Source organism: Musca autumnalis, unplaced genomic scaffold (genome assembly GCF_047663935.1).
Source record: "Musca autumnalis isolate F117 unplaced genomic scaffold, ASM4766393v1 scaffold_3, whole genome shotgun sequence".
In the NCBI taxonomy this organism is placed as follows: domain Eukaryota; kingdom Metazoa; phylum Arthropoda; class Insecta; order Diptera; family Muscidae; genus Musca; species Musca autumnalis.
Genome location: NW_027411866.1, coordinates 25,507,692 through 25,527,122, shown reverse-complemented (window position 1 = coordinate 25,527,122; position 19,431 = coordinate 25,507,692). Strand labels below are relative to the sequence as shown.

Here is a 19,431-nt window from a genome sequence, read left to right as displayed (position 1 = left end):
GATTCATAAAACAAAATTTGTAAAGGAAATTTTTTAGGTTATTTTCACATTTTTGTTGTTTGGCGAAAATGTCTTCAGTGTAGAGTATTAGTGTCAAAGAAAGAAATATTCTGCACCAAATTTCACTATTGGTTCCCTAAGAACAAAAATCTGTAGATATGATATTTCTTCCAGAAATTGCAGGTGCAAATTGGTCATCAAATTTTGGTTAATTTGGTAATTGTTAGTTAATTTAGAGCATTTTCGGAATCCATAGATTTTATCCTCAATACTTCGTTTTAGGATGTTGGTGTTAAAGAAAGATAAATTCCCTAGGAAATTTTACTATTGGTCACCGAACAAATGAAATGTGTAGTTATAATGCATGTAAAAAATATGTCTAACAATTTGGATTCATAAAACAAAATTTGTAAAGGAAATTTTTTATGTTATTTTCACCTTTTTGGTCGTTTGGCGAAAAAGTGTTCAGTGTGTAGTATCGGTTTCAAAGGAAGAAATATTCTGCACCAAATTTAACTATTGGTTCTCTAAGAACATAAATGTATTGATCATTTTAGGAGGTTGGTGTTAAAGAAAGGTTAACTCCCAACGGAATTTCATTATGGGTCACCGAACATATAAAATGTGTAGCTATAACGGATTTCGTAAAAAATATGGCTAACAGTTTAGATATATGAAAATATCTTTTAAAGGCAATTTTTGAGGTTAGTTACATATTTTCATCGTTTGGGGAAAAAGTGTTCAATGCAAGGTATTGGTGTCAAAGGAAGAACTGTTCTGCACTAAATTTCACTATTGGTTCCCTAACAACAAAATTCTTAAGATATGATATTTATACCATAAAATAGCACGCGCAAATTGTGCATCAAATTTTGGTTAATTTGGTAATTGTTAGTTAATTTAGATCATTTTCGAAATCCATCGATTTTATCCTCAATACCTCGTTTTAGGAGGTTGGTGTCAAAGAAAGATAAACTCCCCATAAAATTCCACTATGGGTCACCGAATAATGGAAATGGATAACTATGAAGGATATGTTTAAAAATATCTGAAACAATTTAAATTATATAAATTTGTGAGGTTAATTTGAAAATTTGTGATTATGTCCAACAATACTTCATTTTAGGAGGATGCTCTATGAAAAAAAAATTCTAGACAAAATTTCATTTTAGGTCTCTGAACAACAGAGGTTATTTGTGCCAAAACAATAGAATTCATTTCATGTGTGTTTTTAATTTTAAATAAAAATTTATTGCAATATTTGTTTTTAATTTTTTCCAAAAAAAACATATTTAATTTCGAAAAAAATATTGTAGGCCTTATATTTAGCCATATGTATAATTAAATCCATTTTTTAAAAATAATTCTAAATTATTAAATCAAAATTACAATTTGTATAATTATAGAAATGTGTATAATTTTTGTGTATATATGCATTTGGATGTATAATTTTACAAAATTAAAATTAATAAAAAATATTATTATAAATTGTTAGTTTACAATTCGCAAAAAAAGGAACTTAACTTAAAACATAGAGACAGGTAGGTAGGTGTGTGGAGGTTGGTTTGAATGCCGCCACAGGTTTGTTTGTGTTTTGCAAAATAAAATTTTCGATTTTGATTTTTTTTCTTAAACTTAAATAAAAATTTTACAGAATTTGAATGCTAAAAGAAGGTTTGTTTGTTTTATTTGCAACTCGATTTCTCTTTGTTTTAACTTTTTTCTTCTTAGAAATTATTTTTTAAATTAAAAAATCTTTCAAAGCACTTTTTTAAATACTTAAAAATGTTAAACTTTATGCATTTTTATTTTTATATAATTTTTTTAGGTTAGGTTTTAAAAATATTTATGTTTTGTTTTGGGTTTTATAAAAATATTCGCCAAAAAATTCGAATTTTTATATTTGCCACTGCTTCTACTAATACCAGCTGGCCGCCCTTCAGCTTTCCTGGTAGTTTCTGTTGTTGTGGATTATTTTTGCCAAAAACCCCGTGCCCTAAAGCACGTGCCCAGAAAAGACTAAACACGATGTGTTAGATGTGTGGAATCACTTCGTTTGGGTGGTGGAGGCGGTGGTCGTTTATTACGCTTGGCCATATCGCTGGCTGTGGCTAGTGGAGGTGGTGGTGCTGGCATGCTGTTGCTATTATTAACCACGGGCAGTTGGGAGTAGATCTGCTGCTGCTGGGAATCCATGTTCGCAGCCGCTGTTGCAATCATCATGGCTGGATTATTGCTGTTGGTGTGGATATTTTCATATAAAGCATATTCATTTAGTGGTGGTGGTTCGCAGGGCACTCCGGCGCCATAGTGTTCCTGCACCCAATTACTAACATTGGCTGTTTCTCTGTAGAAATGGGAATTGGAATTGAGGTTATGTGCCAACAGCTCTTCTGAGGAGAAGTCACGGAAACCCAACACTTCGTGGGGTGTTGTGGCCGGTTCTAGTTTACACTTTTGGGCCACCTGCCATTTTTTACGCATTACCCTTTGCAAATCTTTGAGGAAATCCCGTGGAGGATTTGAATTGGATTCCTGTAGTCGCTTGGGGGAACCATAATCTTGTTGGGATACCGAAGAGATGGTTGAAGAACAATTCGAGAGCCTTGTGAGATCATTTCTTGGTGGCGGTAAGGGCCCTGGAGAATAGAAAGGTTCCTGCGGTTCCGGTGAGTGCATTTTTCTTCTCAACAGCACGGGAGAATCGGCAAAGGAGACTTTCTTTTGGGTGGGTGGTGGAGGAGGTGGTAGGGAATTTTGTGTTTGGTTATTGCTGTTGTTTGTTGTGTTTACAGAACCCTTGTAGTCTGGTGGATTCTTGTATGGTGGTGCCGTCTTGACTGCAGGCTTAATGGGTTTGGCTGGCACAGCAGGAGGTGGAATTTTGTGATTTGGCACTGCAGGACCCTGGCCAACCATAGAATATAACCCGTTGGCATTATTTGCTGTGGGTGTTGTTGGTGTCATGGGTACCTCCTCTGGTGGCGGTGGTGGAGGCAGTGATACCAAGGACAATTGTGAACCATAGACATCTTGTTCCACTTCATTTAAGGCTGCTGGAGGTGGTGGAGGAGGCAGTGAATCCAAGGACAAGGTAGAACAACTCATGGCATCTGCTCCAGCAACATTGTTCAAAACCGATGGCGGTGGTGGTGGCAATTGGCTGTCTTGACCATATTGGGAACTAATCAAAGGTTTTGCACAAATACTAGGAGTGGGTGTGGGTGTTGAATTCGAGGAACCCGATGAGTTGTTGGCATTCATACTTTCCGCCGAGCCCCGTTTGGTGAGGCCAGTCATTATGGCAGCAGTGGCTGGAACAGCCGGACGTCTCTTCAGGGTACCACTACTACCATTAGATTCTTGGGATTTACGACGACTATGGCGCCTAGTAAGGGTACCACTGTGTTCAGGGGAGGTATTACTCAAATCCTCATTGTCCGCCTGGGTATTTTCTCCCACTTCCTTCAATTGCCTTGTCATTGTGGTCAAGGGCAAATTGGGTTTCATTGAGGGTTTGCGTTTTATGGTTCCCGTTGTAAATTCCGAATCAAAACCATTATTATCATCCGACAAACAGCCGCTGCTGGAGGAGGAAGATGCCCTCGACACTCTTCCGCCGCTTGAGGCTGACATACTTGAAATGGCCGAGGAAACACTGCCGCATTGTGAAGGTACCGCCGATGAAATGCTGCTTATCGATTCACTACGCATTGAGACAGCAAAACTGCTCTGAGAAATACCATCACCACCCATGGTCAGTTCTTCCATCAGGGCCTTATGATTATCCCACAATTGTTTGCCATATTTTGCAACCCTTATCGCTGTCAACCACTTCTCCATTGTTTCCAAATCTTCGGCACACAACATTTTCAAGGTGCGACATGATTTTCCCAAGCTAGAGTCTACCGCTGATTTAAAACCAAATGTGTAATCGGTTGGAGCTTTCCACTTTTTCCTCCAACCCAAACCACGATAAACATTGTAACCATTGAAGAGCGTTAGGCACATTAGATCCCTTACATTTTTGGTTTTCTCTTTGGGGAAATAGTAAAGACCCGAACTACGCAATACAAAATGATAACGTTTCCAACCCTTTTTCGGATCAGCTTTCATATAGAGCGGGCCATCAACTTGTATCTCGGTGTTGGTTTCGAAAAATTCCTCCAATAACATAGAACGGGTGTGCTCATCATGTTGACTACCCGGGGCCATTTGGGGACCAGGCAGATAGAGTTCGGGACGTATGAACAGGGAAATCTTGTCGGAACGTTGTTGAAACAGTACACGATTGCCAGCATCTGAATTCCAGGTCATTAAGTTGTCCACCAATAGTTCATGATCTTCAAAAAGACGTTCTGCAAAGGAAAGAAAAGGAAGAAGTTAAGAAAATGTTACAAAATGATTATGACTGGGGGCATGAAAGCAAAAAAAGGGGAGGTAGAAGAAAAAGAATAATAAAATTTTCCCCCATTTTACAAGATTTTTGTCAGAGGAGATATAAGTTTGTATACGATTCTCAGTGATCCGCGCAATTTAGGCCTAGACTGTCTGTGGCAATATTGTCAATGACTTCACAAGGAACATTTTTGTGGAACATGCTAACCCTCTACCTTTCCAATCTAGGGGTCTTTTGGGTTGATTTTAAAAATCATCTTTTTTAATGAAAATCATTTTAAATCAATTTGATATGTGTTTCCGTGTGATCCTTGTATTTTAGGTATAGGGTATATAAAGCAAAATTACAAAGGCCACAAGAAGGAATATTTTTGTGGAACATATTAACCCTCTAACACATCATTGTAGGGGCCTTTTTGCGCTTTTCCCAAAAAAAAGTCCATTAAAATAGTATTTTTTCGAATTTTGCCTGTTTGAACTTCAATAATATATTTTGGAGCGGTGATCTCAAAGGAAAAAAGATTCTACATCGAATTTCACCAGGAGTGGCCAAACAAATGAAAGGAGTTTTTATAATGGATAACAAGGGAATATTAGCAAACAATTATTGTATGGAGAATTTAAGGTTTTTCAATTATTAGTGTCTGCCCCATAATACTTAATGTTAGCGTAATATCCTTAAAGGAAATAAGATTCTATGTCGAATTTCAGCATGGGCCACCAAACAAAGGAAAGGTGTAGCTATAATGGTTATTGGGAAATATCGATAGCAATTCGGAATCCATAGTTTTCATCCTCAATACTGCTTTTTATGGGTTTGGTGTTAAAGAAAGATAAATTCCCTATGGAATTTCACTATGGGTCACCAAACAAGTGGAATGTATAGCTATATTGGAAATCGTAAAAATAGGGTTAACAATTTGGATACATAAAAAAACACATTTTTGTAAAGGAAATTTTTGAGGTTAGTTTCAAATTTTTGTTGTTTGGCAAATAAGTCTTCATTGTAGGGTATTGGTGTCAAAGGAAAAAATATTCGGCACGAAATTCTACTGGCTACCTAAGAACAGAAAGCTGTATAAATGACCTTTCTCTTACATAATAGCAATCGCAAATTGAATATCAATTAATTTATAAAGTTCATTTAGAGCATTTTCGAAATCCATAGAGTTTGTCCTCAATACTTCGTTTTAGGATGTTGGACTTAAAGAAAGACAAATTCTCTGTTGAATTTCGTTATAGGTCACCGAACAAGTGAAATGTGTAGCTGTAATGGTTATCGTAAAAATATCGTTTACAATTGGGAAACATAAAAAAATATTTTTGGTAAATTTTTATGGTTAGTTCAAAATTTTGGTCGTTTGGCCACAACAAGTCTTCATTGTAGGGAAAATATTTTGCATCAAATTTTGCTATTGGTTCCCTAAGACCAGAAATTAGTAGATATGTAATTTCTCCGGGTGATAGTAATCGCAAATGAGGTATCAATTAATTTATTAAGTTAATTTAGAGCATTTTGGAAATCCAAAGATTTTGTCCTCAATACTTCTTTTTATGGGTTTGGTGTTAAAGAAAGATAAATTCCCTATGGAATTTTACTATGGGTCAAACAAGTGGAATGTATAGCTACAATGGAAATCGTAAAAATAGGGTTAACAATTTGTATATATAAACAAGAGGTGTTTGTAAAGGAAATTTTCAAGATTAGTTTCATATTTTGATCGTTTGACCAACAAGTCCTCATTGTAGGTTATTGATGTCAAAAGGAAAAATATTCTGATCGAAATTCTGCTATTGGTTTCCTAACAATAGAAATCTCTAGATATTATATTGCTCAAAATAATAGCAGCCGAAAATTGTGTATTAATTTTTATTATGGAATATTAAGCATTATTGAAATCCATTGATTTTGTCCTTAATACTTCGTTTTAGGAGGTTGCTGTTAAAGAAGGATAAACTCCCTATGGAATTTTACTATGAGCCACCGAACAATGGAAATGTGTAGTTATAATGGATATAATAAAGAATGCCGCTAACAAATTTGGATATATAAAAAAAATGTTTGTAAAGGAAATTTTTAAGGTTAGGTTCATTTTTGATCGTTTGACCAGCAAGTCTTCACTGTAGGTTATTGATGCCAAAGAGAAAAATATTCTAAAGAAAATTTCACTATTGGCTTCCACACAACGGAAATGTGTAAATATGATATTTCTCCGGAAAATTGTTGCCCCAAATGTAGATACTCATTTGTTATTTAATATAGAGCATTTATCAATTTTAACCTTTATACTTCGTTGTAGTGGGTTGATGTTAAAGGATGCTAACATAGCCATCAAAATTCACTATGGGTCACCAAACAAATGATATTTGTAACTATAAAGGGTATCTTTAAAATCATCTGAAACAATTTGATTTTTTTAAATTTTTGAGGTACTTTCGAAATTTGAGCTTATGTTCTACAATACTTCATTATGGGGGTTAACTGTTAAAGAGAAAATTGTTCTATATCAAATCTCACTATGGACCACTGAACAAATGAAATCTTTAAATGTAATGGATAACATTAAAATGTGGATTACAATTCGAATGAATAAATAAGACATTTTGTTGGAGGTTACTTTGAAAATTTAAGGTTATGTCGTACAATACTTTATTTTAGGAGGATGCTTCCAATGAGAAAAATATTCTACACAAAATTTCACTATAGGTCACTGAACAACACAAATCTGTAAATATGAAGGGAATCATTAATATGATGAGCAACAAATCGGAAATGTATTACAAAAAATTAATATTTGCATTTATGAGGTTACTTTCGGAATTTGAGGTTATGTCCTACAGTAATTGATTTTAGGTGGTTGGTCATAAAGACAAAAATATTCTACATCAAATTTCACTATGGGTCACCTAACAAGATAAATCTGTAAATATAACGGATATCATTAATATGATAAGCAACAAATCAAAAATATATAACAAAAATTAATATTTGCATTTTTGAGGTTACTTTCGAAATTCGAGGTTATGTCCCACAGTAATTGACTTTAGGTGGTTGGTCGTAAAGACAAAAATATTCTACATCAAATTTCACTATGGGTCACCTAACAAGATAAATCTGTAAATATAACGGATATCATTAATATGATGACAACTAATTGGAAATATACAACAAAAAATTAATGTTTGCATTTTTGAGGTTACTTTCGAAATTCGAGGTTATGTCCCACACTAATTGATTTTAGGTGGTTGGTCATAAAGGCAAAAATATTCTACATCAAATTTCACTATGGGTCACCGAACAACAGAAATCTGTAAATATAACGGATATCATTAATATGTTATCAATAAATCAAAAATATATAGAACCAAAAATTAATATTTGCATTTTTGAGGTTACTTTCGAAATTTGAGGATATGTCCCACAGTAATTGATTTTAGGTGATTGGTCATAAAGACAAAAATATTCTACATCACATTTCACTATAGGTCACTGAACAACAGAAATATGTAAATATAAAGGGACTCATTAATATGATGAGCAACAAATCGGAAATGTATTACAAAAAATTAATATTTGCATTTATGAGGTTACTTTCGAAATTTGAGGTTATGTCCTACAATAAATGATTTTAGGTGATTGGTAATAAAGAAAAAAATATTGTACATCGAATTTCACTATGGGTCACCCAACAACATAAATCTGTAAATATAACGGATACCATTAATACTATAAGCAACAAATCAAAAATATATAACCAAAAATTAATATTTGCATTTATGAGGTTACTTTCGAAATTTGAGGTTATGTCCCACAGTAATTGATTTTAGGCGATTGGTAATAAAGAAAAAAATATTCTACATCGAATTTCACTATGGGTCACCCAACAACATAAATCTGTAAATATAACGGATATCATTAATATGATGAGCAACAAATCAAAAATATATAACCAAAAATTAATATTTGCATTTTTGAGGTTACTTTCAACATTTGAGGTTATGTCCCACAGTAATTGATTTTATGGGGTTGGCCATAAAGACAAAAATATTCTACATCAAATTGCACTATGGGTTACCGAACAACAGCAATCTGTAAATATAATGGATATCATTAAAATAACGACAACAATTTTGAAATTAAAAAATATATTGTTATTTTAATTTTTAAGTTACTTTCGAAATATGAAATTATGTTTCACAATAATTGATTTTAGGCGCTTCGTCATAGAGGAAAAAATGTTTCACACAAAATTTCACTATGGGTCTCCTAAGAAAAGAAATTAGTAGCTGTAATGGAAATGCTGAAATTTAAGGCAACAACTTGGAAATATAAGTAAATTATTATTTACCAAATCCTTTTAAGGTGAATTACGTATTCTGTCCCCAGTTTTCTGAACGCTTCATTTTAGCAGTTCGCTACCAAAGGACAAAATATTCTCCATCAAATTTCACTGAAAGTCTCCTTACAAAAGAAATTCGTAGCTGGAGTGGATACCATTTATAGCATGCACAAAACATTTGTAATTTTTTTCTTCTGGTTCCACAGTGAATTTGGAGAGTTTGAAGTTTAGATTTTCGAAATATAGGTTAGAAACTGTGCTAATATGGTACAGTACAAATCATTTCGAAAGTGTACTGTACACCGTGTACACATCAAAATTTATTTTATCGATGATTGTGAGCGCCACCACTACAAATAAAAGTTCTTAAAACTAAACACCAAATGGTTGTGAGATTTGCTAAATGTGTTTCCAAGTAAAATCAAATTTACCAACCTTTCCGATAAATCTGAAAAAGGTGGACACCACTAGAAAGTGTAGACTATCGAAATTGAAACCATTTGAATTTTATATAAAAACACAAATTTTGTGTTGTTTCTTTGAAAAATACTTTTAAAATTGGCCTTGTAAATATTCTTATAAAAACCGAGGTATTTGGTTTGGTAATGTTTGAGAAACTAAAATCTGCGACCAAGGGAATCATGTGATTTCCACCTGGACATAGATTGTTTTGTCTTATCGAACAATAAAGTCCTGTTGTCCAATGAGTTTTTCTATCCGACGTTTCGTTGGCATTTTCCAAAATCTTCGAGAACAAAATAAAACATATCACAGTGTTCCTTTATTCTAGTTTTCACAGACAGTTAAATAGGTCTAAATTCCTACTGTTTCCTTCTATTCACCTCTCCCTTCTTGCTTCCACACAAAAACCCCATTTTTGAGAGGGAGTTTTCACAACTTACCCATTTGTAAATCGCCTAAATTTTCAACTAAAGCCCAATTCGGTTGCATTTGTACATGATTTTTATCAGCCAATAAACGTGTTACATGCCCGCATGTCATACGTTCATCGACTAGCAGCGATTTCGATGCACCATCCGAGGTAAAGGCCTTAACAAAGAGTCGTCTGATGGGTGCCGTCTCCAGTTTGTGTAGGGCCAATTGTATTTTGGCCGCCTTGGTGTTACCGGACAATGGCAGTGCCGGCTGATGTTGATGCATGAGACGTTTATGATGCAGGGCTGAACTCATGCCCGATGATGCTGACGACTCACTGGACAGCAGTGAAACTGTGTCACTAAATGCCGAATCATTGTCAGGAGATTCAGTGCGTGGCTCTCTTAGTTGTGTTGTTGTAGGACCATTATTTGTTGTTGTTGTTGTTTGCAAGGAAGGATGAGTGTTGTGGCTGCTGGCATGGCTACCGTTTTCCGATACGCCCGATGAGGAACATAATGAATGTGAAGTACTGCTGCTGCCGGCCTCCGAGGAGCCCGATATGGAGGTGGCTCCTGAAATGGTGGAATTTGTGCGTGAATGAGTGCGTGTTGAGGAGGGGGTACACATGGCACCCGGCCCACCGGCCGCTGGCAGAAAATTGGCATCTCCGGCGGCAATTTGTGCCTCCAAAAGGCTCAACTCTCCCAAAATGACATCAAGTTCGGACTCTTGTGTTTCTTCTAAATTTGCCATTGAAATGCGATACGAATGTGAAGCTCCGCCAGCACCAGCAGCTTCAGCACCTACACCAGGTGAAGAAGCACACGTGGATGTGGTTGTCAAACAGCGATCGGAAAATTTACGTAGCTTAACACCACCACCTATGGCACTAGGTGAGGAGGATAACAAACCCGTTGATGAGTTAAGGAAATTATATTGATAATCACCACCAATTCCGCCCAAATTTTGTTGCTTCGAGGGACTGGTGTAGCAACTACTACTGCTGCTGTTGGCAGTTGCAATGGCACTTTTGCCAATACTTGGACAAGTATCGGCTAGATTTGTAAGATTTTTAATCTGTAAAGAGAACAAAAGAGAGAGAGAGAGAAGAAATAATTAATCATAAAGTCATGCTTGATTTCTACAGGTTCAAGGTTTAAAAACAAAAATAATCATCCATAAATTCAAGACCATTTTAAATAACCACAACCCCATTTATTAAACCAAAAACAATAACAAGAAGAGAAACCTTCAAGGGTTTTGTGCATGGCATGCCATGCTCTCATGGAAAGGTCACCATTAAGTGGAAATTGAAGAAAACCAAGAATTTAAATAAACAGAAAACCATTACCATGGCCAAGGCAAATGTTAGCCACAACTCCTCCCTCCTACCAAGTACCCACCTGCAGTTCACGGTTACTTTGATTTTCGCCTGACTTCCAACGTGAAAAGTCAATGACCTACAACCCCAGCACTTTATTTTAACGCAATTTATTCCCTCCCTTACCTTTATAATATTCATGATAACAAATGTTTCCTGTAGCTTGTTGTTGTTGTTGTTATTATTATAGTTCTGGAAAAGTTGGTCGCTTAGTTTGTTTTGCTACCTACCTCCCACCACCCTTCATAATCTTTGCACTTTCAACTTTCTATTCAGTATTTTTGTTTTATTATTCAAAACTCTCTCTCACACTTAATTTCCCCTCTGTGGTTAAAGTTTGGTTAAAAGGTTTGTTTGTTGTGTGTTCTTGCAATGGGGAAAATGGGGGAGTGAGTGACGAATGAATGAGTGCAGTAGAGGCATTCAGCATTGCCACGGTGAGTGTTAAACCTCAAACAGTGGTCTAGAATTACATCGAGGAGGAATGGCATGCATTTCAAGATGCCATGAAACCTAGAAATATAAAACCAGTGACCCAGTTACGCTTTGGGTTTGATTTATGGATGTCAGTGGGAAAGATGGGAGGCTTTCGAGTTCAGTTTCAGAGAGACATGACAATCACTAGGTTGCCTTAGGGTATTAAATTAATAAAAATCAAACCTAAGAGTGGACAATGTTCATCTTCAAAATTAAAATGCCTCGAAAAAATAGCTAAATATTCGGATTTATTGATCTACTGGTCCTTCAGTTCAATTTCAGAACTAAAATTACGGATTATAAGGAATATTCTTGATAGATTCGGAACTATATACCAGTTCTTTTGTTTTAAAAAAACAAATTATGTAGAAGCTTAAATTAAGAACTGTTTACGTTACGTCGCTGCACTAATTCCTTTTACATAGCTGAGTTATTTGCTTCAGATTCAGAACTATACACGAGTTTTTTCTTAATTGTGGAAATTTTAATTAAAAAAGCTTTACGTTACTTTGCTGCACTAATCCGTTTACGTAACTGCGTTACGTTACGTCGCTGCACTAATCCGTTTACATAGTTGAGTTATTTGCTTCAGATTCAGAACTATACACGAGTTTTTTTTTTAATTGTGGACATTTTAATTAAAAAAGCTTTACGTTACTTTGCTGCACTAATCCGTTTACGTAACTGCGTTACGTTACGTCGCTGCACTAATCCGTTTACATAGTTGAGTTATTTGCTTCAGATTCAGAACTATACAGAAGTTTTTTTTTTTAATTGTGGACATTTTAATTAAAAAAGCTTTACGTTACTTTGCTGCACTGATCCGTTTACGTAACTGCGTTACGTTACGTCACTGCACTAATCCGTTGACATAACTGCTTTATTTGCTTCAGATTCAGAACAATACACGAGTTTTTTGTAATTGTGGACATTTTAATTAAAAAAAGCTTTACGTTACTTTGCTGCACTAATCCGTTTACGTAACTGCGTTACGTTACGTCGCTGCACTAATCCGTTTACATAGCTGAGTTATTTGCTTCAGATTCAGAACTATACACGAGTTTTTTTTAAGTGTGGAAATTTTAATTAAAAAAGCTTTACGTTACTTTGCTGCACTAATCCGTTTACGTAACTGCGTTATTTACTAATCTCAGATTTCAAAATTGTTCTCTTGATTTATTCCTATTGATTTTAATACATTTTCTCACCAATAGATATTTTACGTTACGTTGCTGCACTAATCAGGCTACTACTGGGACGTTGAAAAAATGTATTTTCAGTTTAAGAATAAAAATTATGAATTATAAAGAATATTTTTGATAGACCGTAGATTTTTTAAAGGTTTTAATGTATGTTTTCATCGAAAGATGCTTCACGCGCTACGTAGCTGCACTAATCAGGTTACATAAATGTGATATTTACTAGTTTCAAATATTATTTTTGTTCTCTTGATCTATTCCTCTTGGTTTTACTAAAATTTTCCGCCAACAGATACTCTACGTTACGTTGCTGCATTAATCGGGTTACATAACAGGGTTATTTTGTAATCTCAAATCTAACTTTTATTTTCCTGATGTATTTCTATAGGCTATAATGTTATAATCCATTATATTTTTGATATACCGTTGTGCAGACTTCGATTTTTAGGGGTTTCAATGCAAGTTTTTATCGAAAGATGCTTCACGCGCTACGTAGCTGCACTAATCAGGTTACATTAATGGGATATTTACTAGTTTCAAATCTTATTTTTGTTCTCTTGCTCTATTCCTATTAGTTTTACTACAATTTTCCACCAACAGATATTCTACGTAACGTTGCTGCACTAATCGGGATACATAACTGGCTTATTTTGTAATCTCAAATCTAACTTTTATTTTCCTGATGTATTTCTATAGGCTATAATGGATTATAAAGAATATTTTTGATAGGCCGTTGTGCAGACATAGATTTTTAGCGGTTTAAATGCATGTTTTTATCGAAAGATGCTTTACGCGTTACGTAGCTGCACTAATCAGTTTACATAAATGTGATATTTTCTAGTTTCAAATCTTATTTTTGTTCTCTTGATCTATTCCTCGTGGTTTTACTACAATTTTCCGCCAACAGGTACTCTACGTTACGTTGCTGCACTAATCGGGTTACAAACCTGGGTTATTTAGTAATCTCAAATCTAACTCTTATTTTCCTGATGTATTTCTATAGGCTATAATGGATTGTAAAGAATATGCATATTTTTATCTAAAGATGCTTCACGCGTTACGTAGCTGTACTAATCAGGTTACATAAATGTGATATTTATTAGTTTCAAATCTTATTTATGTTCTCTTGATTTATTCCTATTGGTTTTACTACAATTTTCCGCCAACAGCTACTCTACGTTACGTTGCTGCAATAATCAGGTTACATAACTGGATTATTTATTAGTCTCAGATCTCCATAATTTTCTCATGATCTATTCCTATTGGTTCTGATACATTTTATCACCAAAAGATACTTTGCATTACGCACTTTTTCATCAAAAGATGTTTTACGTTACGTAGCTGCACTATTAGGATACATAAATGGGTTACTAAGATTTGAAACTTATCTTATTTTTGTTCTCCTGATCTATTCTTTTTGATTATAATGAATTTTTTTCACCAACAGCTACTCTACGTTACGTTGCTGCACTAATCGGGTTACATAACTGGGTTATCTGCATCATTTTCTCCTTATCTATTCCTATTGGTTTTAGTATATTTGCCCACCAAGAGATACTTTATGTTACGCATTTCTTTCACCAAACGGCGTTTCACGTTACGTTGCACTAATCAGGTTACATAAATGGGTTATTTACCAATATTAAAGCAGAAGTAGCCTATAAAATCGATATATTCTTAGAAATCCGAAGATTTACGCCTTTATAAAACAAAAAATCTTTCAAATCAACTTCCCTCCCCAAAAACCACTGTGAATTTGTCTATTAAAAGCCCCGATTAGTCACATAAGAACCCTGTACCCCCCTCTTTATTGTTACCTAGAGCCTCCGCCGTCATCGTCGCAGCCATTAACTCTGGGCCATTCAGCCAAGCCAGTAAACGTTTAGTAAATAGTAATAATAACAATGGGAATTTATGGTGTAAATGATGATTTGGGGATTTGCGGGGAGGAATGATAGACGAGACGAGGAGTTAAAATGTAAAAGCAACAACACCAAGTGATTTTCATATTTCCCTTTACTACACTTTAGAAGAGTGGTGATTTTGTTAACGATAGTTGGTTGTTGCTTTTGTGTGATTTTTTGTTGCTCGTCTAAAGTTCTAGGCTATGAAGGCAGACCAACAACATTTCATTTTATCCAAAACAATGCTGCCTTTTTAATGGTTATACTAACCAAAATATGGTGCTAATGGTTGCAGGAGGTAGTATGGAGGGAAGGGTTGTAACACTGCAAATTTTATGGGGGAGCTGCTAGCTATATGTTGAGCTTATTGCTTCCCCAAATGTTTGTTCTTGTTGTTTTTCTTACGGAAGTCATTGCTTTTGTGTGGCAAATTAAAGAATTGCCGGTCTGAACTTCCGTTTTAAATCATAAAATCATTTAAATATATGCCTCTAAAAGTAACAACTATTGTGAGAGCAAAGCTTGATGGTGTTATAATAAAATTATGGCAAATTATCGCCATTTGTTTTATGGGCGAAAAAATTAGTGTAATAAGCAATGAGAAGGGAAGGGAAGATCACCCCAGACTCATTGTAATATTACATCAATACCGTAATGTGGGGGCTGGCTGGGGCCTACATTGTTTTGCCGCTTTACTTGCTTACTTTGCTTCCCGTCAATTATAGTTCAAGGTTGTGTGCGAGAAATGCCTGCCTTGCTGCTGGCTGTCTGATTATTTTTCAGTGATTCATTAAAAATTCTCAAGAAAATATTTAATTTATTGCAAACTGAAAACAACAATAGGCAAGCGGAAGAATGTGTAACTGCTGCTGTAGTTGTTGTATGGAAGGCCGGCTGACAAGCTAATTATAAACAATCAGCTTAATTTTTTAATTATATTACATTACAGAATGCACTTGGCAACAAGAAGATGGGATGGATGTAAACAAAAGTACAGCAGAAGAAAAGCATTATTATTTTTCAATCTTAAAAATTATTTCTACAAGTATATTTAAATGTAGTTTTCCATTGTAAAGACGTTTACGCTACGTAGCTGCACTAATCGTATTACATAACTGCATCATTAGCTTATCTATGATTTAAATTAGCTGTTCTTAATCTAATCCATTTGGTTTTAATGCATTTTTCCACTAAAAGGCATATTACGTTACGTTGCTGCACTAACCAGGTTACTTAATTGCATTATTTATTAATCTCAAATTTAAATTTTCCTCTCTTGATCTATTTCTATTGGTTTTAATGCATTTTCTTACTTAAAGTTGTTCTACGATACGTTGCTGCAATAATCCGTTGACTTCACTACGTTATTTACTAATCTAACTCTAAAGCCACACGTTGAAACTTTCATGTGAAACTTTTACAGATTTTGGGAGAGAGCGGAGGTGAATGAGCTCATTCATCTCCTTTTATATTTATTTGAAATTGAATACTCTAGCCAAGAAAAAAAGCTTTACGTTACTGCACTAATCGGGTTAGATAACTGTGAGATTTACCTATCTTACTGCCTTATTAACTGATTGGATATCTTAATACTGATCTGTTGATCTATTCCTAGTTTTTAATTAATTTCCCCACCAACAAATACTTTACGTTACGTTTCTGCACTAATCAGGTAACATTGCTGCGCTTTTTCCTAATCTCAAATCAAAATCTTGCTAAGCTGAAATATATCTATTGTTTGTAAAGTATTTTCCCACAGACAGATACTTTACGTTACGCTGCTGCACTAATCAGGTTATATAACTGGCTTATTTACTAATCTCGCATAAAAAATCCCTACTTTTATTATATTCCCTCTAGTTTTAAAGCATTTTCCCATCAAAGGCTACTTTACTTTACGTTGCTACACTAACCAGGTCTAATACCTGGGTTTAAATTCTTTTCTCTTGATTTATTCTCATTGGTTTTAATGCATTTTCCCACTAAAAGTTGTTCTACGATACGTTACTGCAATAATCCGTTGACTTCACTACGTTGTTTACTAATCTAACTCTAAAGCCACACGTTGAAACTTTCATACGAAACTTTCACAGATTTTGGGAGAGAGCGGAGGTGAATGAGCTCCTTCATCTCCTCTCTCTCCCAAATGCTGTGAAAGTTTCAACGTGTGGCTTTAGAGTTTCTCTTGTTCTCTTGATATATACTCTCCAAAAGGCACTTTACGTTACGGCACTAAACAGGTTGTTTAACTGCGTTATTTACTAATCTCAAATCAAAAATACCTTCTTTTGATTTATTTAGTTTTAATGCATATTTACACAAATCAAATCTAAATTTTGTTCACCTGATCTATTCTTATTGGTTTTAATAAATTTTTCAACCAACAGGTACTTTACGTTACGTTGCTGCACTAAACAGGTTAAATAATTGCGTTATTTACCAATCTCTGATTTAAATGATCTTCTCTTGATCTATTCATATTGGTTTTAATGCATTTACCTAATAAAAGATGATCTACGATACGTTGGTGCACTAATCGGCATGCAAAACGGGGTAATTTACTGATTTTAAATCTAAATCTTGTTCTGTTGGTACAACACTATTGCTTCTAATATATTTTCATGGCCAAGAGGTACTTTACGCTAACACATTTTCCATTAAAAAGTAGTTCATGTTACGATGCTACACTAATCAGTTCACATAAAAGCGTTATTAACTAATCTTAGATTTAAATTATCTTCTTTTGTTATATTTTTAATTGTTTTAATGCATTTCTCACGTAAAACGTATACTTACGTTACGTCGCACTAATCAGAATACCCAACTGCGTGTTTTACTTTTCTCAGAATAAAATTCTCTTCTGATCTCTTCATATTGTGTGTAATTCTTTTTTCCACCAACGGGTACGTTACGTTGCTGCAATAATCGGGTTACAAACCTACGTTATTTACTAATTTCAAGACTAAATCTTGTTCTCTTGATCCAATGCTAATGGTTCTAATGTATTTTCATCAGCAAGAGGTACTTTACGTTAATCATTTTCCATTAAAAAGACGTTCACGTTACGTTGCTGCACTAATCAGTTTACATAACAGCGTCATTAATTAATCTTAGATTTAAATTATCTTCTTTTGTTATATGTTTAATTGTTTTAATGCATTTTCCGCGTAAAATGTATATTTACGTTACGTCGCTGCACTAATCAGAATACACAACTGCGTTATTTACTTATCTCAGAATTAAATGCTCTTCTCCCGATCTCTTCATATGGCTTTTAATGCATTTCCCCGCCAACGGGTACGTTACGTTGTTACAATAATCGGGTTACAAACCTACGTTATTTACTAATCTCAAATCTAAATCTTGTTCTTCTGATCTATTCCTATTGGTTTTAAGGCATTTCCCACCAACACCTACTTTGCGTTACGTTGTTGCTCTAATAATGTTCAATAACTGGAGCGGTTACTGTCATTCACAGTTGGTTGATAGCAATTTGAGGAACACCGAGCAAGCAATATTTCTCTCACATGATCTATTCCTATTTTCCCACTAACACCTACTTTGCGTTACGTTGTTGCTCTAATCATGTTGAATAACTGGAACGGTTACTGTCATTCACAGCTGATTGATAGCAATTTGAGGAACCCCGAGCAAGCAACATTTCTCTCTCTAAAAGTCATTAACATTTAGTTGTAATTTTGAAAATAATATTGAAACTTTATACTAAAAACATCCTCCTCTTGTCCACCACAAAAATGAAGAAGAACAACGGTTACTGTCATTCACAGCTAGATGATAGCAATTTCTGAGAGGGAAATCAAGCAATATTTCTCTCCCTAAAAGTCGTTAACATTTAGATTTAATGTTGAAAATAATACTGAAACTTTATACCAAAAGCATCCGCCTCTTGTCCACTGCAGCAGCAGAAAGAACTGAGGAAGCAAGCCTATGCTGCCTTTTTTGCCACATTGTCCGGGATGCTTTATATGCATGTGCATGTTGACATAATTAAGAATAATGTGTGAAATAGTTTTTAACGATTATGGGTGTGTTATATGATTCGAATGGCGATGCTGCTGATGTTGTTGTTATTGCGGCTGCTCTTAATTATGATGTTCTTGATGCTGTTGACAATGGACAATATAAAAGGCGATGTGGATGATGATGATGATGGCGAGGAGACGAAGAATATGTTGTAGATCGCTGCTGTGCTGTGACAGACAAGCAAGCGAGTATTTGTTGCACCAAGCAAACACCATAAAAGTCCAAGAATATAAAAGATGTTCTCTTCATTTCCATCTCACCCTCCCCCCCTTGGCATATAAATCTTAAGAAAATGTTGCTTTTATATTCATAAGAGCAAGGGGATTTGGAAAAAGGTCAATAGACTTTTTGTTAATTGTGGAGTGTCATCATGGAGGGATGTGTTTCCTTTATCACATTTTTATTTTTTTGGAAATAAATTACATTTGTATAACTAATTGCTTTTCTTGTTTGACCTTAAATTCAAAGTGGCTGTTAATTTTGAAAAAATAAATAAATAAAATAGAGACAATTTTATTGAGGAAATGTTTTGGTATTAGGTTTCAGGAAGAAATATAAAATACTATTTTAAAAATATGTAAAACTATAACACTTTAGTTGTGAAATTTTATATTTGTTTGAAATTTAAATGCTCTAGCCAACAAAATAAGCTTTACGTTACATTACTGCACTAATCGGTTTAGATAACTGTGAGATTTAACTATCTTACTGCCTTGTTAACTGTTTGGACATCTTAGTACTGATCTGTTGATCTATTCCTATAGTTTTTAATTAATTTCTCCACCAACAAATACTTTACGTTACGTTTC

At 34.6% G+C, this 19,431-nt stretch overlaps 1 protein-coding gene across 11 annotated transcripts in view; it reads right to left on the bottom strand.

The window, feature by feature from the left end:
* Nucleotides 1-1,224: 1,224 nt before the first annotated feature.
* The window catches only part of pico (ras-associated and pleckstrin homology domains-containing protein pico), a 132,563-nt gene continuing 114,356 nt past the window's right edge, over nucleotides 1,225-19,431 (bottom strand). For all 11 annotated transcript variants that reach the window (XM_073979210.1, XM_073979209.1, XM_073979207.1 and 8 more), the window contains 2 exons: nucleotides 9,641-10,694; nucleotides 1,225-4,358 (listed from right to left, as the gene is read on the bottom strand). In XM_073979210.1, the coding sequence (XP_073835311.1) occupies nucleotides 2,020-4,358; nucleotides 9,641-10,370 (3,069 nt within the window). In that variant the 5' untranslated portion in view covers nucleotides 10,371-10,694 and the 3' untranslated portion in view covers nucleotides 1,225-2,019. The remainder of the gene's footprint in view (nucleotides 4,359-9,640; nucleotides 10,695-19,431) is intronic.